Here is an 18,457-nt window from a genome sequence, read left to right as displayed (position 1 = left end):
TGGCAGGAGCACCTTAGCCAGCTGCAGGGCGATGGGGCTGGGTATTGGGGTGTCATTATCCAAGAAGAAATCACTAAGTAGAACAATGCTCATCCTGACCACATCACTATCATTTTCCTGCAGGAGCTCCCCGAGGCTTTCGGTCAGGCTCCGCATTCTTTTGGCCTGTGCGGAACAAAAGTGTGTGAAAGGCCACCCTGCTGCCACAGGGCCTAGAGGCCAAAGGCCTGTCCCGCAGCCCTCGGGCAGCTGAAGTGGGAGGCAGGAGAGCTGGGAGCGGCTGACCCAGTGCCTGAAGACCAGCAACTGCGTTCCCCAGCACCACGCTGCCTGCACGGCTTCAGCTGCTGCCCCCTCCTTACCAGCGAGGGATTATCCCTGACCAAGAGGAGGGCTCTCAGAACCTGGCGGCGCATCTCTGTGTGCTCACTCAGCAAGTGCCTCGACAAGAGATCCATGATGCTGTCACTGCATGCACTCAAGTCCAGGCAATGCAGGACCTGAAAGGCACAGGGCAGTGACAGGGGACCCGGCCGGCAGGAGCCCAGAACCGCACAGGGCGGGGACCAGGCAGCAGCGCAGGGCGTGGGCACCATCCCAGGCAGCTGCGGCTACGAGAGGGCAGAGAGCTGGGAGGCAGCGCCGGCCTTCAGACTCACCTCCACAAGGAATGCCAGGGCAGGGAAGTGCCAGTATGGCATCTCTTTGCGGAGCAACTGAAGGAGATAGTCTAAGATGCTTTTACACTCGTCGATGGATTCTTTGCCCATCTCCCTGGAAGGCAGAAAATGGCACTAAGATGTGGCAGCAGCTCTCTGGCCTCAGAGAGAAACAAACAACTTTCCCAGGCATCGCCTGAGAAAGTCTGAGAAGATCAGAGGAAAGAATGAAAAAACATTCTTATCTTAACATGCTGCACCTGGCATTGTGAACATTCGGAATATGTTACAGAGATTTGTCTACCAAAATGTGCTTTCTTAAGTAACTAATGGTATAGTGTTTAGACTAGAAAACACATTAAATCAACCTATATCATAACTATCTATAAGAACAATGGGTTTCTTAATAATAATTATTATTGATCGGACCTCTGAAATACATGGAGTCAGTGATAATTACTGGCCGGGGGCCCGCTCCTACGACACTAAGACCCTGAGTCGGGGGGGGAAGCCCCTCCCAGGACAGACTGATGCAGTTCTTGTCTTTACCCCCCACCCTGCAGGGGGACCTGGGCCCTTTGAGATGTGGCTGCTGCTGGGCACCCTCCTCTCCCAGCCTTTCCCAGTCTGCTTGGCTGTCCCTCGTCCCTCTGGCCCATGGCCATGGGGACTGAGTGGGATATCCCAGCCACAGAGCACAAATGCCGGGAGCAATGGGGAGAAGGGGGTCTCACCTGGCCAGCAGACCCACGGCATAAATGTGGGTGTCAGCACAGAGCAGCGTGTCCCAGCCACGCTTGCGCTCCATTGACAACACCACATCCTCATAGTCCATTTGGCACAGCAGGGACTTCAGGGTCCTCACTGCAAACCTGAGTGCAGAGCAAAGCCCGGGTCACACTGGGAGCACTGGCTCCTGCCCTGGCCATGTGGCAGGGACAGAAGGATTGGGATAGAGCACCTGTTGGGGCTGCTGGCAAGGCCATGTTCTTCCTGGCATCCCTTCCAGAAGGTATCCACCTCCTCTGGCATCTCTTTGGTGCTGAAGAACACTTGGAAGAGCAGATGCACAAATAACTGCGGGAAATGCTCATCCACTATATCTGGGACACAGCGCTCCTGAAGGATCTTCCATATCACCACAGTTGCCTGCAAAGGACGAAGCCCCCCGAGGCAGCGTTCAGTGCCAAGGTGTCCGTGGGACAGGGCCCGAGCGTGGCAGGGAGAGGCCCAGAGAGACACAGGGGGAGCAGCGGGCCTGGTGGCCCTGCAGCTGTCCCTAGGCCAGCTTTCAGGCCAGTGCCTGAGGCAGGGAGATGCAGTGGGGAAAGGAGGATGGAGAGCTGCTGGACAGGTGGCCTTGGGGCCAGCAAAGTCCACTGGCAGAAACTCACAGCCAGGGCAAAGACAGTCATTCTGTTCCCATCGCAGGTGCTCATGCTGTGCTCTGGCCAGCTCCCCAGCACATCCAGGAGTATCTGCTGTGCCAGCTCTGCAGTCCAGGGTGTGCACATGATGGTCTTCCACATGGCCATGGCAGCTCTGCGGGGTTAGAGCTCTGTCTCAGGGCATCTCAGACACAGCACCGTGGTCTGGGCATCTCTAGAGGCCCGGGTTGACTGCCGGCTCTGCCTTTGCCCACTGCCCCTCTCCAGCAGCAGCCAGGCAGCCCAGCCCTGTGGGGACAGGCCCCTGTGGGACAACGAGGGAGCATGGCAGCAGGCTTGGGGCTGACATGCCAGGGCCTGGAAAGGGAGCAGCCAGAGGGCCCTGGGACTCTCTGTTGGTCAGAAACCTGGCCCAGGCTGTACAGGGCGATGGGTTGGGGTGAGCCCTGAGCCCTCTGGGCAGACGGGCCCCATACCTGTCACAGGATGGGGCCACACGCAGGAGTGTCATTACTGCCTCATTTGGCTGCGCTTCTGTGAGATACAGCAGGGCGTTGTCCAGCCTGTGCTCAGCAGAATCATTGGCCATGAGCCACTGGTGGATGTATCTCACCATGCCGGGCACCTGGAGAAGGCACAGGGAGACTTGGAAAGCTGCCAGAGGGATCAGCGTTCCCAGGGTCCCCAGAGAAGTGCTTCCCTTCCCGCCGCACTGCGATGGCCTCAAAGGCTCACAGGGGCCAGCACTAGTGGCTTGGGAAGCTATGTGACTCATGGGGCAATTGAAGCCTGGCCACATCTGCTTACTTGCTCTGCTCTGGGAACACCACTCTGCACAAGCAAATCCAGCAGGGCGGCACTGGTCTCATGTCCGAGGAGCTCTGAGTATGCTCTGAGCCCAGGGCTCATGACACTGGTCTCTTCCTGCCGAATTCTCTTGATGAATTTGCAAACAAGCTGTAGGAGAAGAGCAAGAAGCCATGGGGTGCTGCAGGTGTGCTGCTGGGCTGAGCAGTGACAGCAGGCCCAGCCCAGGTGGGGATGGCTGCAGGTACCTGTGCTGTTCTGTGGAAGCGGCCATGGGCGGGTTCCTGCTCTTGTGTCTGGTCCAGGGCTGCATCTGGGAAAGAGCGAGCGCAGCCCGAGCTGAGGGGCTGCCGGAGAGGCCGGAGAACACAGCCCAGCCCTGCGCTGCCCAGGCAGGGACAGCCCCGCAACGGCCCAGAGCATGGAGCACGGCTGTGGGGTGTCTGCCCGGCCCCTATTCCATCCTGACCATGGGCATGGCCCCAGGGGATGGGATGGCATGGCATGGCATGGCATGGCATGGCATGGCATGGCATGGCATGGCATGGCATGGCATGGGGCCAAGCTGGCTGCAGGCACCAGCCCTGTGGCCCAGCTCTGCCACTCACCCTTCTGCCGTGGCTGGAACTGCTCCAGCTCTTCAGGCTGCTGTGCTGGGGCAGTTCCAGGGCCTTCTTTCTCCTCCTTCCCCCAGGCCAGCTTGGGCACGCTCGCAGGTCTGTGCTCTACGATACTGCCTGGATTCATGGCTGCTTGCAGAAGGTGAAAAGGAAAAGGTCCAAGTCAGCAAGTGCTGCAGTCGTGCCTTGAGGGCACCTGCAAGTGTGAAGACTTGGCAAGGCTACAGGACAGCAAGTCCTGCACTCTGCTCTTGGGGCTCCAGCCACAAGGACAGGAGACTCCTGTCAAGGACAGTGAAAAGCAAATGCCACAGTCTGCCCTCGAGGGCAGCTGCAGAAGATTTGCCTTGGGAAGGCCAGGGGTCACCAAGTGCTCTGCTCTGGCCACGAGCTCACCTGCAGGAGTAATACCTCGGGAAAGCTCTGGGTCAGCAAGGAACGAGTGGCTGTGCGAGGGCTCCTCACAGCACCGCTCTCTCGCGTCCTCTCTCGTCGTGTGCACCGAGCACTGTGGAGTGTAACTGTAACTTGTAACTGCCAACACCTCTGCCAGAGCGTGTCACCAAGGGCCCTTGGAATCCCTGCCCCGTTCCATTCCACGGTGACCATGCTGCACGGTGTCACCAAGGGCCCTTGGAATCCCTGTCTCGTTCCATTCCATAGTGACCATGCTGCACCCTGTCACCAAGGGCCCTTGCACGCACTGCCACCTGCCCTGGGGCCACCCCGTGCCCACCCAAAGTGGCCCAGGTTGGAAGGAATCCCTGGCCCCAAGTGTCTGAGACAGCCCGACGGGATCTTTAGGAATGACTCAGACCATCAGCCAACGCTGCCCTGCTCTGCGGGCTCAGGGCAGCAGAAGGAGCCCCCACGGGCTCTGCAGGAGCTGGCAGAGGCTGCCCAGCAGGGAGGCCATGGGGCACAGAGCCCCAAGGCTGCCCAGGGCCCCACGGCACAGGGGCCGTTCCCAGCCCCAATGCTCCTGTCCTGGCCTGGGCTGCACAGGGGCTGTGGCACCATGGCTGGGCCAGCACAGGGCCACAAAGGGGCCCCGCAGCCGCTGCCGGGGCTGGCAGCAAGTCCGGGCACAGACAAGGAATTGCTGAGCATGGCCTGCGCTGGCCAGGGCTGACTGTGCCAAAGGCAGAGCTCAGCTGCTCTTGATGCCTGCAGGAAAAGTCAAGAGGCCAAAGAGCCTCCATGGCTGTGCTGGGGACAGAGGCTGGAGGAGGGAAATGCAGGGAAGCTGTGGCATGGGGAGGACATGCAATTCCAGCAGACACCTCAGCCTGCAAGGTGCTCTGCTCTACCTCAGCTCCTCTCTTAGATATGCCAATCCCAGCTCAGCACCTCAGGGTACTGGGGCCCAACAAGTAGAACATGCCTGTTCATGGAAAGGGGAGCAGGTTTCAATATCTCTCTGTTCCATAACATACAAGCAAATCTTTATTATCTGGCTCACTGGAGAACTTTGAAGAAATGGTAATGTTTTCCCACCCAGAACAGCAATTTCCTGGCTCTACTGCTTTCTTCTACTGATGGCAGGAGAAGAAATACTCATCTTCCCCTCTACCTCTGCCACCAACATTCAGTATAATATTTCATGACGCGCTTCCTTTGGGTGTTTCCAGGACTCCTGGTTAAATGGCCCTATCTAAGGACATCTCTTCATTTAGAGCAGCTGCATGTATGTCCTTCCCATTGCTCCCAGATTTCCTCCTGCAGCTGTTCTCTGGTCATTCCAATGCATCTCCTTTAAATGGCTTCATGCTTTGAGCTTTTGGGAGTTTCCCAATTTTTCAGAAGTTTAAATAACTCCTTACTCAGCATCTTATTGTAAGTTTTACCTATCACCTCTTCTTATGCCTTTGTCTAAAATCCTGCCTTTATGGCAATGCCTTGTAGATGGTGGACATGTCAGATGCTGCTGGGATGTCACAAGGAGCAGAGGGAAGGGTTTTGCTTGATTCAATTTATCATATTCACATTTTTTGATGTTGGCCATGAAGAGAAACTTTTCAGTACCCTCCTACCCCTGCCTCTGTGCGAACTGGCCAAGGAGAGACCGGGCGGGGGCGGCAAAAGTCTGCAGGCGGTGCCAGGGAGTCTGATGGGGCAGGGCGGGGCGCTCCCAACCATGGCTGGGCGGGGGCCGCGACAGACAGGGGCAGGGGCAGGGGCAGGGGCAGGGGCAGGGGCAGGGGCAGGGGCAGGGGCAGGGGCAGGGGCAGGGGCAGGGGCGGGGAGAGAGGGGATGCGAGAGTGTGCGGCCGTGCGAGCGGGAGCGGCGGGGGCGGTGGGGAGCGGTGGTGTCTGAGGAGCCGGGCGTGTGTCCCTGTGTCCGTCTCTCTCTCTGTGTCAACGAGGCCCGAGGGCGGGCGGCTTCGTGCCGGCCCCGGGCGCCTCGGCACCGAGCCCCCGCGGCCCCCCAGGCTCCTTCCGAGGACCGAAGACCTCTGCGGGCCCTGAAGGAACCGGCCCCAAAGCGGCCGCCCGCTTGCCGGCGGTGCTGCCGGCGGCGGGGCGGGCCGGGCCGAGTCGCACCGGGGCCGGCGGCTGCGAGCTGATTTCCGCCGCACGGACGGGCTTCTCTTCCCCGCTGGCCCCGCTGACATTCTCTTCTGCGGGGCAGGGCTGTGTCGGCTCCCGGACGGGGGGCGGGGGGCACTGGGGACGCCGTTTCCACAGTTCTGCACCTCAGGAGACCCGAGCACAGGGCACGGGCTGCCCGTCGGCTCGCCTGCGAGTGCTCTGCATAATAAAGGAAACTGAACAAAATCTGCCAAGAAAATTTCTTTTTCGGCTAAGTTTCTCATACCAGGCAAATAGAAGAGCCATTCTTTCAAGAAAGGAGAAAATGGGGGGGAATAAAACCCTAAAGACAAACTGAATAAAACCCCAAACCAAAAAAATCTCAAAACAAAACACAAAACCCAAAGGAAAAAAACCCAAAAAATCCAAAACAAAACCAGAAAACCCAAAACAAAAGCCCTGCACCTCACCTGCCCTCCAAAAAACCACCCCAAAAAACGAAATACAACCCAGAAAAATACAAAAATATGTGTTCGTCTTGAAAGTGGGCGGTTTATGGGCTGGGATGGGGCTGCTAGAGCTGTCCGGCTCTGGGCTGTAAGGAGGCTGTGAGCTTCCCCTGGCTCCAGGGCCGCCGGTGCTGGGTCGGCACCCTTGCGGCAAGCGTTGTCAGGGGGCAGCAGGTCTACTCTTGCTCCAGGCAAGCCTGAGGCAATCAGGTCTACCCGTCTCCGGAGCCATCAGGTCTACCAGGATCTGGGGACTCCCGGCTCTTGGCGGTGCCCATGCCACGGGCAGTGACGGGTGACATCAGGTCATCCCCAACTCCGCGCCGGCCCAGGGTTATCAGGTCTACCCAGCTCCAGGGTCACCTGCTTCGTGGCAGGACCTTCATGGCCAGGGTCAACAGGTCTACCCCGATGCTGAGTGACCGTAAGGTGTTGTGGCCAGGACAACAGGTCTACCCTGGCTCCGGGGCTGCTGGGTTCATTGCAGTGCCCTGGATGTGAGCGGTGGCGGGGGACAAAAGGTCTACCCTGGCTCCGGGCCCGCCTGGGGCCATCAGGACTACCCCTCTCCACGGCCGCCGTGCTCGTGGTTGCGCTCAAGCTGCGGGTGGGATTGACAGCTAGCAGAACAGAATGGTTGGAAAAAGATCTGCCACCACCAGACACCAGACCACACCCAACAGGGTCACCCACCTCCTCTTGTATATGGACGGTAATTAGGGGACCCGAAGACTTAAAACTAATTTAAAAAAACTTGCTAGAAGCTGATATACAGTAAGGTAGTAATAACCATTTCTGAGTTAAAGTACCACAGTAAAAGTTTAAACACTTTGTAATTCTTTAATAAGTGTCCTTTAGCCAAGGAAGTCAACTGAAGAAAGTTTTAGTTAGAATATTATTAAGTCTCACTTAGTTGCTAGGAATTAAGAGAATTACCCAAAGAAGCTAACCCTCAAAAGCCAGAGACTGTAAGTTGATGCAGGCTTAAGCCCGATCAAAGAAATAGTGGAGGGATTTATTATGAAGAAAACAGCCTTGCTGAGACATTTCGGTTTGGGCTAAGTACTGACATTGAAATATTAATTAGCGAATTGCTCCTGGGAATCACCTACACCCCCACCCACACTACCATTCTAGGACTGGGATGCAAAATAGAGAGACCAGTGGAATCACGGGAGGGGGTTTTGGGGATGAAAACACCCCTAAGTGGAAGGCTGGGCACAGTGGAGGGGGCTGGATGGGTGCGCTGCTTGGGGAAAAGGGAACCACATCCCTGGTGTGTGTCTGACCTGTCACCATAGCCTGCAGGGGACCAGACTGGACTGGGCTGTGGGAAGCAGGAACAAAGGAACAACTCTTCCTGGTGTTCCCAGGAGGGAAGGACAGGGGACAGCTGCTGCTGCACTTTGGCAGCAGGCTCTGCACATGCCCTCACCCTTCGGCTACCAGGACTTCAGACACAGACTGCACACCTCTTCACCTCTGGCTACCAGTGTGCCACGGAGACTCCAGGGACAGACTCTGCAGCCTTCTCGCCCTTTGGCTACTGGGAAAAAGCTACAACAGCGGGGGTGAGCTCTGTATTGAGCTCCCTTGCTCTGCTGATCTTTTGAATAAAGAGCTGAACATTAATAAAGGCACGAGCCCTGTTTACTACATGAAGGCCCCCAAAATTCCACTAAAAAGCCCCAAAATCCCCTAAAAATCACCGCTGTTGTGCCCCCGTCCCCCGAATCCCCCATACCCCATTCAGGGTGAGCCTGGGACTGCCTGGGACCCCCAGATCTCCATAGGACCCCCTCCAGGAACCCCAAATCTTCCCCAGAGCCCCCCCCCCAAAGTTGGCCCAGGACCCCCTGAGAGCCCCCAGACCCCAATTGCACCCAGCCCAGGATGCCCCCTGAGACCCCCTGAGACCCTTCCCAAGACCCCCCCCCAGGACCCTCCAGACCCCGCCCCAAACCCAACTCTGGACCCCCCAGCCTCTCCCCAGATCCCTCCAGGACCTCTCCCAAAAACCCCCAACCCCCCCCAGACCCTCTCTGGGACCCTTCCAGATCCCCCAAAGCCCCTCCCCAAAACCTCCAAAACCTCCTAGGACGCCACCAGGACCCCCCAAACCGCTCCCCCAACTCCGCCCAGACCCTCCCAAGACCCCCCCTCCAGGCCCCTCTCAGGACCCATCCCCACCCCCCAGGTCCCCCCACAATGCTCCAAGACCCCTCCCCAGACTCTCCCTGACACCTCCAGGACCCCTCAGGATCCCCCACCCAAGAGCCCTCCAGGACGCCCAGACTGCCCCGAGGACTCCTCCATGAGCCACCCAGGACCCCCCAGAGCCCTCCCTAAACTCCCCCCGGCTCCCTCCCCAAAGGCCCCCGATCCCCCCAGGACCCCTCCCCAGCCCCCCCAGCCCCTCCCAGCCCCCGGCCCCTGTGCGGAGCCCCCTCCCCAGCGTTGCGGCCCCCGCGGCTCCCGCGGCTCCCGCCTCTCCCAGCGCCTCCCCCGCTCTGGCAGCGCCGCCCGCAGGGCCCGCCCGAGCCCGGGGGGCGGGGCCGCCGGGGGAGGGGCGCCGCTCCCGGCTCCCTCTGATTGGCTGCAGCCGCGCGCTGATTGGTTGGTTCGGCACGGGGCGCGCCGCTATTGGCTGGAGGAGCCCGCGCGCGCGGTGCAGGCGGGAAATTGTCAGGGGAGCGCGGCTGAGGAGGGGCTGAGGTGGGGCCGGGGAAACTGAACGGGGGGTTTGGGGCGGCTCGGGGAGAAACTGGGGATTTCGGGGGGAACTGACAGGAAATAGGCGTGTGTCTGCTGGGTTTGGGGGAATGAGGGGGCTTTAGGGAGCTTTGGGGGGAGCTTGAGAGCTTCTGGAGCGTTCTCCGTTGGGTTTAGGGGGATCTGAGGGTAATTGCGGGGGTCCGAGGGGACTTTGGCGGAGTTGTGAGAGGAACTGGAGGGATCTGGGGGTTCTGAGGTGGCTCTGGGGTCAATTTTGGGGTAAAGTGGGGGGATCTGAGGGTAATTTGGGGGCTTTAGGTGGGTCTGGGGTGGATTTGGGGCTCTGGGGACACCTAAAGGGGTGCCAGGGGGTGAAGGGGTCGCAGCCCCCCAGACGCCCCCTGAAGCCCCCCTGTCCCCACAGAGGGGTCCCGGCCCTGGCGGTGCAGGACCCCCGGCCCCAGCCCAGCATCTCCATCAACCACCTGAACCGGGACACCAAGGAGGACGGGGATGGCTGGGGGGTCCTGGGGGCTCTGAGAGTGTCCGTGCCTGTCCCCAGGGGCTCAGGCTGTCCCCTGGGTGTCCCCGAGCTGGAGAAGTCCCTCTGCGCCGTTTCCTCGCCGTTTGGGCAGATTTTGGACATTTTGGTGCGGCGCAGTCTCGGCCTGCGGGGCCAGGCCTTCCTCACCTTCAGGGAGATGAGCAGCGCCACCAACGCCCTGCGCTCCCTGCAGGGCTTCCCCTCCTGCGGCCAACCCGTGGGGAGACAGCGACTGGGGGAGTTCTGGCACTGGGGAAAGAACTGCAATGCTAGGGAAAAACCGCCAAACTCTGGCCTCAGATATCCCCAAAGTCCAACTTGGCATCCCACCAAATTCATTCACCCTGAGCACCCCAAAGCTTCCCTTTCTATGACAAGCCCATGGTAAGACAGAAATGCTGGGTGAAATCCTGGAATTCTCATGGAAAAAACCCAAAATCCTGAGGAAAAAAAACAAACCCAACCAGGATTCCCCCCAAAATCCCATCAAGAATCCCTGAAATTGAGTTGGAAACACCCCTAAATCCAACCAGGAACCCCCCAAAGCTTCCCCTTCTATGACAAGTCCATGGTGAGACCCAAATCCTTGGGAAAATCCTGACATTTTGGGAAAAAATCCTGAAATTCTGGGAGAAATCCTGAATTCCTGGGGGAAAAACTCAAAATGCAGCCTCAAATATCCCCAAAATCCAACCAGGAACCGCCCCAAAGCTTCCCCTTCTACCAAATGTCCATGGTAAGAGACAAATCAGAGTAGAAGTCCTGGGATTTTGGGAACAATCCTGAAATTCTGGGAAAAACTCCAAAATCCTTGGGAAAAAACCCAAATCCAGCCTCAGTTATCCCTAAAATTCACTCTAACGCCCCCCCCCCCCCCCCCCCACCCGCCAAAGCTTCCCCTTCCGGGACAAACCAGTGGTAATAGCAGAATCTTCAGGCAAATACCCAAATTTTGGGAAAAATCCTGTAATTCTGGGACAAAAGCACAAAATTCAATTGGGAACCCACCCAAAATCCGTCCAGGAGCCCCCAAGAATTCACCCTGAATCTCCTAAACCTTCCCCTTCTACCCCACAGTGAGACCCAAATTCAGGGAAAAATCCACAGATTCTTGAAAAAACAGGAAATCTTGGGAAAAAGCCTGAAATCTGGGGAAGAAACGGAAATCTCACCAGAAATCCACCCCCCAATCCCCTGGGAATGACCCCAAATCCCTGCTGGAACCTCCCCAATTCCTCTGAATTACCCCAAAATCCTGCTGAAATTCCCTGAATTCCTTCTAGGACTTGCCAAAATCCCTCAAAAACGTCCCTGATTGCTTCTGGAACTGCCCCAGATCCATTCTGGAGCATCCCCAAATCCCTCCGAACTTCTGAAAATCCCGTGGAAGACCCCAAAATCCCTCTTGAAACTCTCCCAGATCCCCTCAGAATTCCCCCAGATCCCTGAGAAAGCCCCAGATCCCCTCTGGAGCCTCTTCCAGATCCCCCCAAAATCCTCGGGAACAAGCCCAAACCCCCCGAGCCGTCCCCAGCTCCCCCCGGAGTGATCCCAAATCCCCCCGGAGCCAGCCCAGGTCCCCTCTGGAAGCTCCCCGAGTCCCTCGGGAAGCCGCAGATCCCCGGGAGCCGCCGGGCAGCGCCGGGAAAGCCCAAAGCCCCGCGGCAGTGCCGCATCCCGGCCGGAGCTGCCCCGGGAGCCCCGCGGGGCCGGGGCCGGGGCCGGGATGCGCCGTCCCAGCGGATCCAGCGCGCCCGGCCGGGCTCGGCCAGCGCGGCCCAGGGCAGGGAGCGCTGGTGGGGCGGGAGCGGGAGCGGAGCGCGAACGGGACCAGCGCAGAGCCAAGGGGGGAGAGGCCCCGGCCCCACAGAGAGCGGGGCCGGAGCGCGGGGCCGGGCGGGGATGGCTCGGCGATTGTTCCGGGCGATTCGGGCACTCGCAGCGATCTCTGCGGGATTCTTGGGCTGCTCCTGGGAGGTTTGGCTGGGATTTTGAGGGAAGTTTTCGTGGGGATTTTTTGGGTGGATTTCCTCGCACTTCGGGTGGGATGTGATAGGACTTGGGGGCATTTTTTGGGGAATTTGAGAGGGGTTTGGTGGGATTTCGGCGCGGATTTTTTGAGTGTATTTGGTGTGGATTTTGCGGGGGTTTAGGGAAATTTTGGTCGGATATTTTGGGTGATTTGGTGGGATTTTTTGTGTGGATTTTGTGTGATTGGGGGATTTTTGGCTGCATTTTTGTACAAATTTTTCTCTGTGGATTCTGTGGGATTTTCATGGGGATTTAGTGGGACTTTTTGTGGGATTTTTGTGTGGCATTTAAGGGGATTTTGGGGGCGATTTTTATGGGGATTTTGAGGGATTTCTGTGAGCCTTGGGGTGATTTTTTGTGGATTTTTTTGGGTGAGTTTTGTGGGCTTTTGGGTGGAATTTTTGTGGATATTTACCTGGGATTTTGTGTGGTTTTTCTGGCATTTTCAAGGAATCTACAGTGGAATTTTTGTGGGAATTTTATGGTATTTTTGGTGGGATTTTTTGTGAGGATTTTGAGTCGATTTCTATTGGATTTTGGGGAGTTTTGGGGGATTTTTTAGGAAGATTTTAGTTGGGTTTTGGGTGTTTTGGGGGGGATTTTTATGGGATTTTGATGATATTTTTGTGAGGACTTTTGGTGATATTTTTGTGAGGGTGAGTGGTGCCTTTGGTTCCAACCAACTTTCCTCCCCGAGCCAACGTTACCCACTCCCTCACACGTCCCCCCGTGCCTTCCCACTGCCTTGTCCTGTCTGGGCTTCCACAGCCCCTCATCCCTTCGTGGCCCCGTCCCCTCAGGGTCTCCCCCAGCCTGGCCAACCTGCCCCATCAAGAGGCACCTGGGAGCCCTCAGCATTCCAGGCAGCAACACACGGGCAGGAGGACACGGATGGCGCTTCCTGCCTGGGACAGGGCTTGTGGCCATCTCCAGGCACCGCTCTCACAGAGATCCCCACAGCTCCAGCCCCTGCCCATCTGCTCTGTGGGCAGCACAAAGGCTTCAGCAGAACCACCAAAGGCCAAGGGGCTTCTGGCCATTTTCCCTGCAACCCTGCATGCCTGGGCAGCTTGCTGAGCCCAGGAACCCTTTTCTCCCTCTTCCCCTAGGCCCTGCAGAGCCTGGGCAGCAAAAGAAAGATCCTGGGAGTCTGTCTATTACAACACATCCTATATTTCTATGCTAAAGAAAAACAAAAAGAAGAAAAGAACAATCCTAAAGAAACGAAACATTCCTGCTGGCTCGAGTGGCCCCAGCAGACAGAGCCTCTGGGATCAGCTCTCTGCAGAGCTGCAGCAGCGCAGCCAGCCGAGCCCCGACAGACGAGGCCGTCTCCTCCATGCCCTGCAGAGCCGATCATGCAGGCTGTGGAAGCGGGAATATCGAGCTCTCTCTATTCCCTGGAGGACAGACAATGTTTGAACTGCCAGGCTCGCAACGGCGACACTGATGTCATTGGCCGTGTCTTCTAGGGCTGAAAGAGAGAGGAACAGCGCCATGGTCAGTTCCCGCATCTGAGGGGACCCGAGGAGATCCTTGTGCCAGGGCCATCCCAGCCGGCTCTGGCTATGGCCAGCAGGGAGCAGGGACCAGCCGGATCAGCCCAAAGCTGCTAGCCACGAATCCCCCAGGTGCCCTGAAAGCTCTGTGTGCTCTGTCCACGCTGCCCCTGGTCTGCACAGGGAGCAGAGCCCTCCACAGCCGGGGCAGGGCTCGCAGCTCCCCCGCCAGCCCTCGCTGGCAGCCCGCTGCCCTCACTCACCCTCACAGATGAGATGGAGCTCTTCCTTCCTCCCCCTCAGGTACCGCCCGGCCGTCCCTGGGAACACAGAGCCTGTCAGGCCCAGCGGCACAGCTCCCTGCCAGCGGCGCCGCCCGCCCTGTGCCCACACGCCCTCCTGGCCCGGCTCGTGGCTCACCCATGAACCTGACGGCCGCCTCTCGCAGGGGCTCCTGTGGGCTCTGCAGGTAGGGCAGGGCCCGGCGCAGGTGCTCGGCCACGCTGCTGCTGTCCTCTGCCAGCTGGAGAGAGCGACAGGAGGGAAGGGTTGGCCCCGCAGCCCCCCGGGCCGGGGCTCCATGGGCACCCGGCTCGGGCCGCAGGAGCCTGGAGCAGAGCCCGCGCGGCCTCGGGCTGCAGCAGCGGGCAGGGGCACAGCTGCCAGCCCGCACACCGAGCACCGCGCTCAGGGGCTGCTCCAGGCTGGGGCTGCGGCTTCCCGGCCCTTCTTACCAGGATCTCAATGAACCTCCACAGTTTCTCCTTCTTTACAGGTTTTTCAAGATCTCTCCTGTTTAAGAATTTGGCCACACAAAGCAGGGTTTCCCAAGAAGCCTGGAGAGCAATAGAGACACGGAAATGGCCCCGCAGCCCAGGATCAGCATCCCTGTGCCAGGGCCAGGAGGAGGATGCAGCCTGCCAGGCGCCAGGGCAGGAGGCAGCCAAGCCCCCTCCCAGGGCGACAGCAGCAGCCCGTGAGTCCTCACCTCTGCCACACTCTGATTCTCATCATGGCAGTGGAAGAAGAGTGGGAGCAGACTGTGACACACTTGTGTCATCAGGAGCTTTTTCTCTTCTTCCACTACAGTAGACAGCAAGGCTCGAAATACAAACATGGAGATCCACTGCACATGCCAGTCATCCTGTGTAACAGGAAGGAAACAAGACCTTGGCATCAGCTGATTCTGGCCCACCTTGGCGCAGGCCTGCATCTCCACAGGGCACCAAGTGTCTGGGCAGCAGCCAGTGGCCGTGGCTGAGGGCACAGAGCCTTACGTGTTCAAAGAGTGGCAGGAGCACCTTAGCCAGCTGCAGGGCGATGGGGCTGGGTATTGGGGTGTCATTATCCAAGAACAAATCACTAAGTAGAACAATGCTCATCCTGACCACATCACTATCATTTTCCTGCAGGAGCTCCCCGAGGCTTTCGGTCAGGCTCCGCATTCTTTTGGCCTGTGCGGAACAAAAGTGTGTGAAAGGCCACCCTGCTGCCACAGGGCCCAGAGGCCAAAGGCCTGTCCCGCAGCCCTCAGGCAGCTGAAGTGGGAGGCAGGAGAGCTGGGAGCGGCTGACCCAGTGCCTGAAGACCAGCAACTGCGTTCCCCAGCACCACGCTGCCTGCACGGCTTCAGCTGCTGCCCCCTCCTTACCATCGAGGGATTATCCCTGACCAAGAGGAGGGCTCTCAGAACCTGGCGGCGCATCTCCGTGTGCTCACTCAGCAAGTGCCTCGACAAGAGATCCATGATGATGTCAGTGCATGCACTCAAGTCCAGGCAATGCAGGACCTGAAAGGCACAGGGCAGTGACAGGGGACCCGGCCGGCAGGAGCCCAGAACCGCACAGGGCGGGGACCAGGCAGCAGCGCAGGGCGTGGGCACCATCCCAGGCAGCTGCGGCTACGAGAGGGCAGAGAGCTGGGAGGCAGCGCCGGCCTTCAGACTCACCTCCACAAGGAATGCCAGGGCAGGGAAGTGCCAGTATGGCATCTCTTTGCGGAGCAACTGAAGGAGATAGTCTAAGATGCTTTTACACAAGTCGATGGATTCTTTGCCCATCTCCCTGGAAGGCGGAAAATGGCACTTAGATGTGGCAGCAGCTCTCTGGCCTCAGAGAGAAACAAACAACTTTCCCAGGCATCGCCTGAGAAAGTCTGAGAAGATCAGAGGAAAGAATGAAGAAACATTCTTATCTTAACATGCTGCACCTGGTATTGTGAACATCCGAATATGTTACGGAGATTTGTCTACCAAAGGGTGCTTTCTTAAGTAACTAATGGTATAGTGTTTAGACTAGAAAACACATTAAATCAACCTATATCATAACTATCTATAAGAACAATGGGTTTCTTAATAATAATTATTATTGATCGGACCTCTGAAATACATGGAGTCAGTGATAATTACTGGCCGGGGGCCCGCTCCTACGACACTAAGACCCTGAGTCGGGGGGGGAAGCCCCTCCCAGGACAGACTGATGCAGTTCTTGTCTTTACCCCCCACCCTGCAGAGGGACCTGGGCCCTTTAAGATGTGGCTGCTGCTGGGCACCCTCCTCTCCCAGCCTTTCCCAGTCTGCTTGGCTGTCCCTTGTCCCTCTGGCCCATGGCCATGGGGACTGAGTGGGATATCCCAGACACAGAGCACAAATGCGGGGAGCAATGGGGAGAAGGGGGTCTCACCTGGCCAGCAGACCCACGGCATAAATGTGGGTGTCAGCACAGAGCAGCGTGTCCCAGCCACGCTTGCGCTCCATTGACAACACCACATCCTCGTAGTCCATTTGGCACAGCAGGGACTTCAGGGTCCTCACTGCAAACCTGAGTGCAGAGCAAAGCCCGGGTCACACTGGGAGCACTGGCTCCTGCCCTGGCCATGTGTCAGGGACAGAAGGATTGGGATAGAGCACCTGTTGGGGCTGCTGGCAAGGCCGTGTTCTTCCTGGCATCCCTTCCAGAAGGTATCCACCTCCTCTGGCATCTCTTTGGTGCTGAAGAACACTTGGAAGAGCAGATGCACAAATAACTGCGGGAAATGCTCATCCACTATATCTGGGACACAGCGCTCCTGGAGGATCTTCCATACCACCACAGTTGCCTGCAAAGGACGAAGCCCCCCGAGGCAGCGTTCAGTGCCAAGGTGTCCGTGGGACAGGGCCCGAGCGTGGCAGGGAGAGGCCCAGAGAGCCACAGGGGGAGCAGCGGGCCTGGTGGCCCTGCAGCTGTCCCTAGGCCAGCTTTCAGGCCAGTGCCTGAGGCAGGGAGATGCAGTGGGGAAAGGAGGATGGAGAGCTGCTGGACAGGTGGCCTTGGGGCCAGCAAAGTCCACTGGCAGAAACTCACAGCCAGGGCAAAGACAGTCATTCTGTTCCCATCGCAGGTGCTCATGCTGTGCTCTGGCCAGCTCCCCAGCACATCCAGGAGTATCTGCTGTGCCAGCTCTGCAGTCCAGGGTGTGCACATGATGGTCTTCCACATGGCCATGGCAGCTCTGCGGGGTTAGAGCTCTGTCTCAGGGCATCTCAGACACAGCACCGTGGTCTGGGCATCTCTAGAGGCCCGGGTTGACTGCCGGCTCTGCCTTTGCCCACTGCCCCTCTCCAGCAGCAGCCAGGCAGCCCAGCCCTGTGGGGACAGGCCCCTGTGGGACAACGAGGGAGCATGGCAGCAGGCTTGGGGCTGACATGCCAGGGCCTGGAAAGGGAGCAGCCAGAGGGCCCTGGGACTCTCTGTTGGTCAGAAACCTGGCCCAGGCTGTACAGGGCGATGGGTTGGGGTGAGCCCTGAGCCCTCTGGGCAGATGGGCCCCATACCTGTCACAGGATGGGGCCACACGCAGGAGTGTCATTACTGCCTCATTTGGCTGCGCTTCTGTGAGATACAGCAGGGCGGTGTCCAGCCTGTGCTCAGCAGAATCATTGGCCATGAGCCACTGGTGGATGTATCTCACCATGCCGGGCACCTGGAGAAGGCACAGGGAGACTTGGAAAGCTGCCAGAGGGATCAGCGTTCCCAGGGTCCCCAGAGAAGTGCTTCCCTTCCCGCCGCACTGCGATGGCCTCAAAGGCTCACAGGGGCCAGCACTAGTGGCTTGGGAAGCTATGTGACTCATGGGGCAATTGAAGCCTGGCCACATCTGCTTACTTGCTCTGCTCTGGGAACACCACTCTGCACAAGCAAATCCAGCAGGGCGGCACTGGTCTCATGTCCGAGGAGCTCTGAGTATGCTCTGAGCCCAGGGCTCATGACACTGGTCTCTTCCTGCCGAATTCTCTTGATGAATTTGCAAACGAGCTGTAGGAGAAGAGCAAGAAGCCATGGGGTGCTGCAGGTGTGCTGCTGGGCTGAGCAGTGACAGCAGGCCCAGCCCAGGTGGGGATGGCTGCAGGTACCTGTGCTGTTCTGTGGAAGCGGCCATGGGCGGGTTCCTGCTCTTGTGTCTGGTCCAGGGCTGCATCTGGGAAAGAGTGAGCGCAGCCAGGGCTGAGGGTCTGCGGGAGAGGCCGGAGAACACAGCCCAGCCCTGCGCTGCCCAGGCAGGGACAGCCCCGTGACGGCCCAGGGCATGGAGCACGGCTGTGGGGTGTCTGCCCGGCCCCTATTCCATCCTGACCATGGGCATGGCCCCAGGGGATGGGATGTTATGGCATGGCATGGCATGGCACGGCATGGCATGGCATGGCATGGCATGGCATGGCATGGGGCCAAGCTGGCTGCAGGCACCAGCCCTGTGGCCCAGCTCTGCCACTCACCCTTCTGCCGTGGCTGGAACTGCTCCAGCTCTTCAGGCTGCTGTGCTGGGGCAGTTCCAGGGCCTTCTTTCTCCTCCTTCCCCCAGGCCAGCTTGGGCACGCTCGCAGGTCTGTGCTCTACGACACTGCCTGGATTCATGGCTGCTTGCAGAAGGTGAAAAGGAAAAGGTCCAAGTCAGCAAGTGCTGCAGTCGTGCCTTGAGGGCACCTGCAAGTGTGAAGACTTGGCAAGGCTACAGGACAGCAAGTCCTGCACTCTGCTCTTGGGGCTCCAGCCACAAGGACAGGAGACTCCTGTCAAGGACAGTGAAAAGCAAATGCCACAGTCTGCCCTCGAGGGCAGCTGCAGAAGATTTGCCTTGGGAAGGCCAGGGGTCACCAAGTGCTCTGCTCTGGCCACGAG

General features: G+C 58.5%; 1 protein-coding gene across 1 annotated transcript in view; it reads right to left on the bottom strand.

Annotated features, from left to right (window-relative positions):
* Positions 1-12,961: 12,961 nt before the first annotated feature.
* Positions 12,962-18,457, bottom strand: part of LOC146765039 (uncharacterized) — a 30,899-nt gene continuing 25,403 nt past the window's right edge. Inside the window, exons 6-9 of the mRNA XM_085563020.1 lie at positions 14,039-14,140; positions 13,725-13,827; positions 13,568-13,624; positions 12,962-13,279 (exon numbers count right to left, since the gene is read on the bottom strand). Of these exons, the coding sequence (XP_085419146.1) occupies positions 13,080-13,279; positions 13,568-13,624; positions 13,725-13,827; positions 14,039-14,140 (462 nt within the window). The 3' untranslated portion in view covers positions 12,962-13,079. The remainder of the gene's footprint in view (positions 13,280-13,567; positions 13,625-13,724; positions 13,828-14,038; positions 14,141-18,457) is intronic.

Source organism: Lonchura striata, chromosome 29 (assembly GCF_050655825.1).
Source record: "Lonchura striata isolate lonStrDom1 chromosome 29, ASM5065582v1, whole genome shotgun sequence".
NCBI classification, from domain to species: Eukaryota; Metazoa; Chordata; class Aves; order Passeriformes; family Estrildidae; genus Lonchura; species Lonchura striata.
The sequence above is the reverse complement of the archived record's forward strand: the minus strand, read 5'-3'. Positions and strand labels throughout refer to the sequence as shown.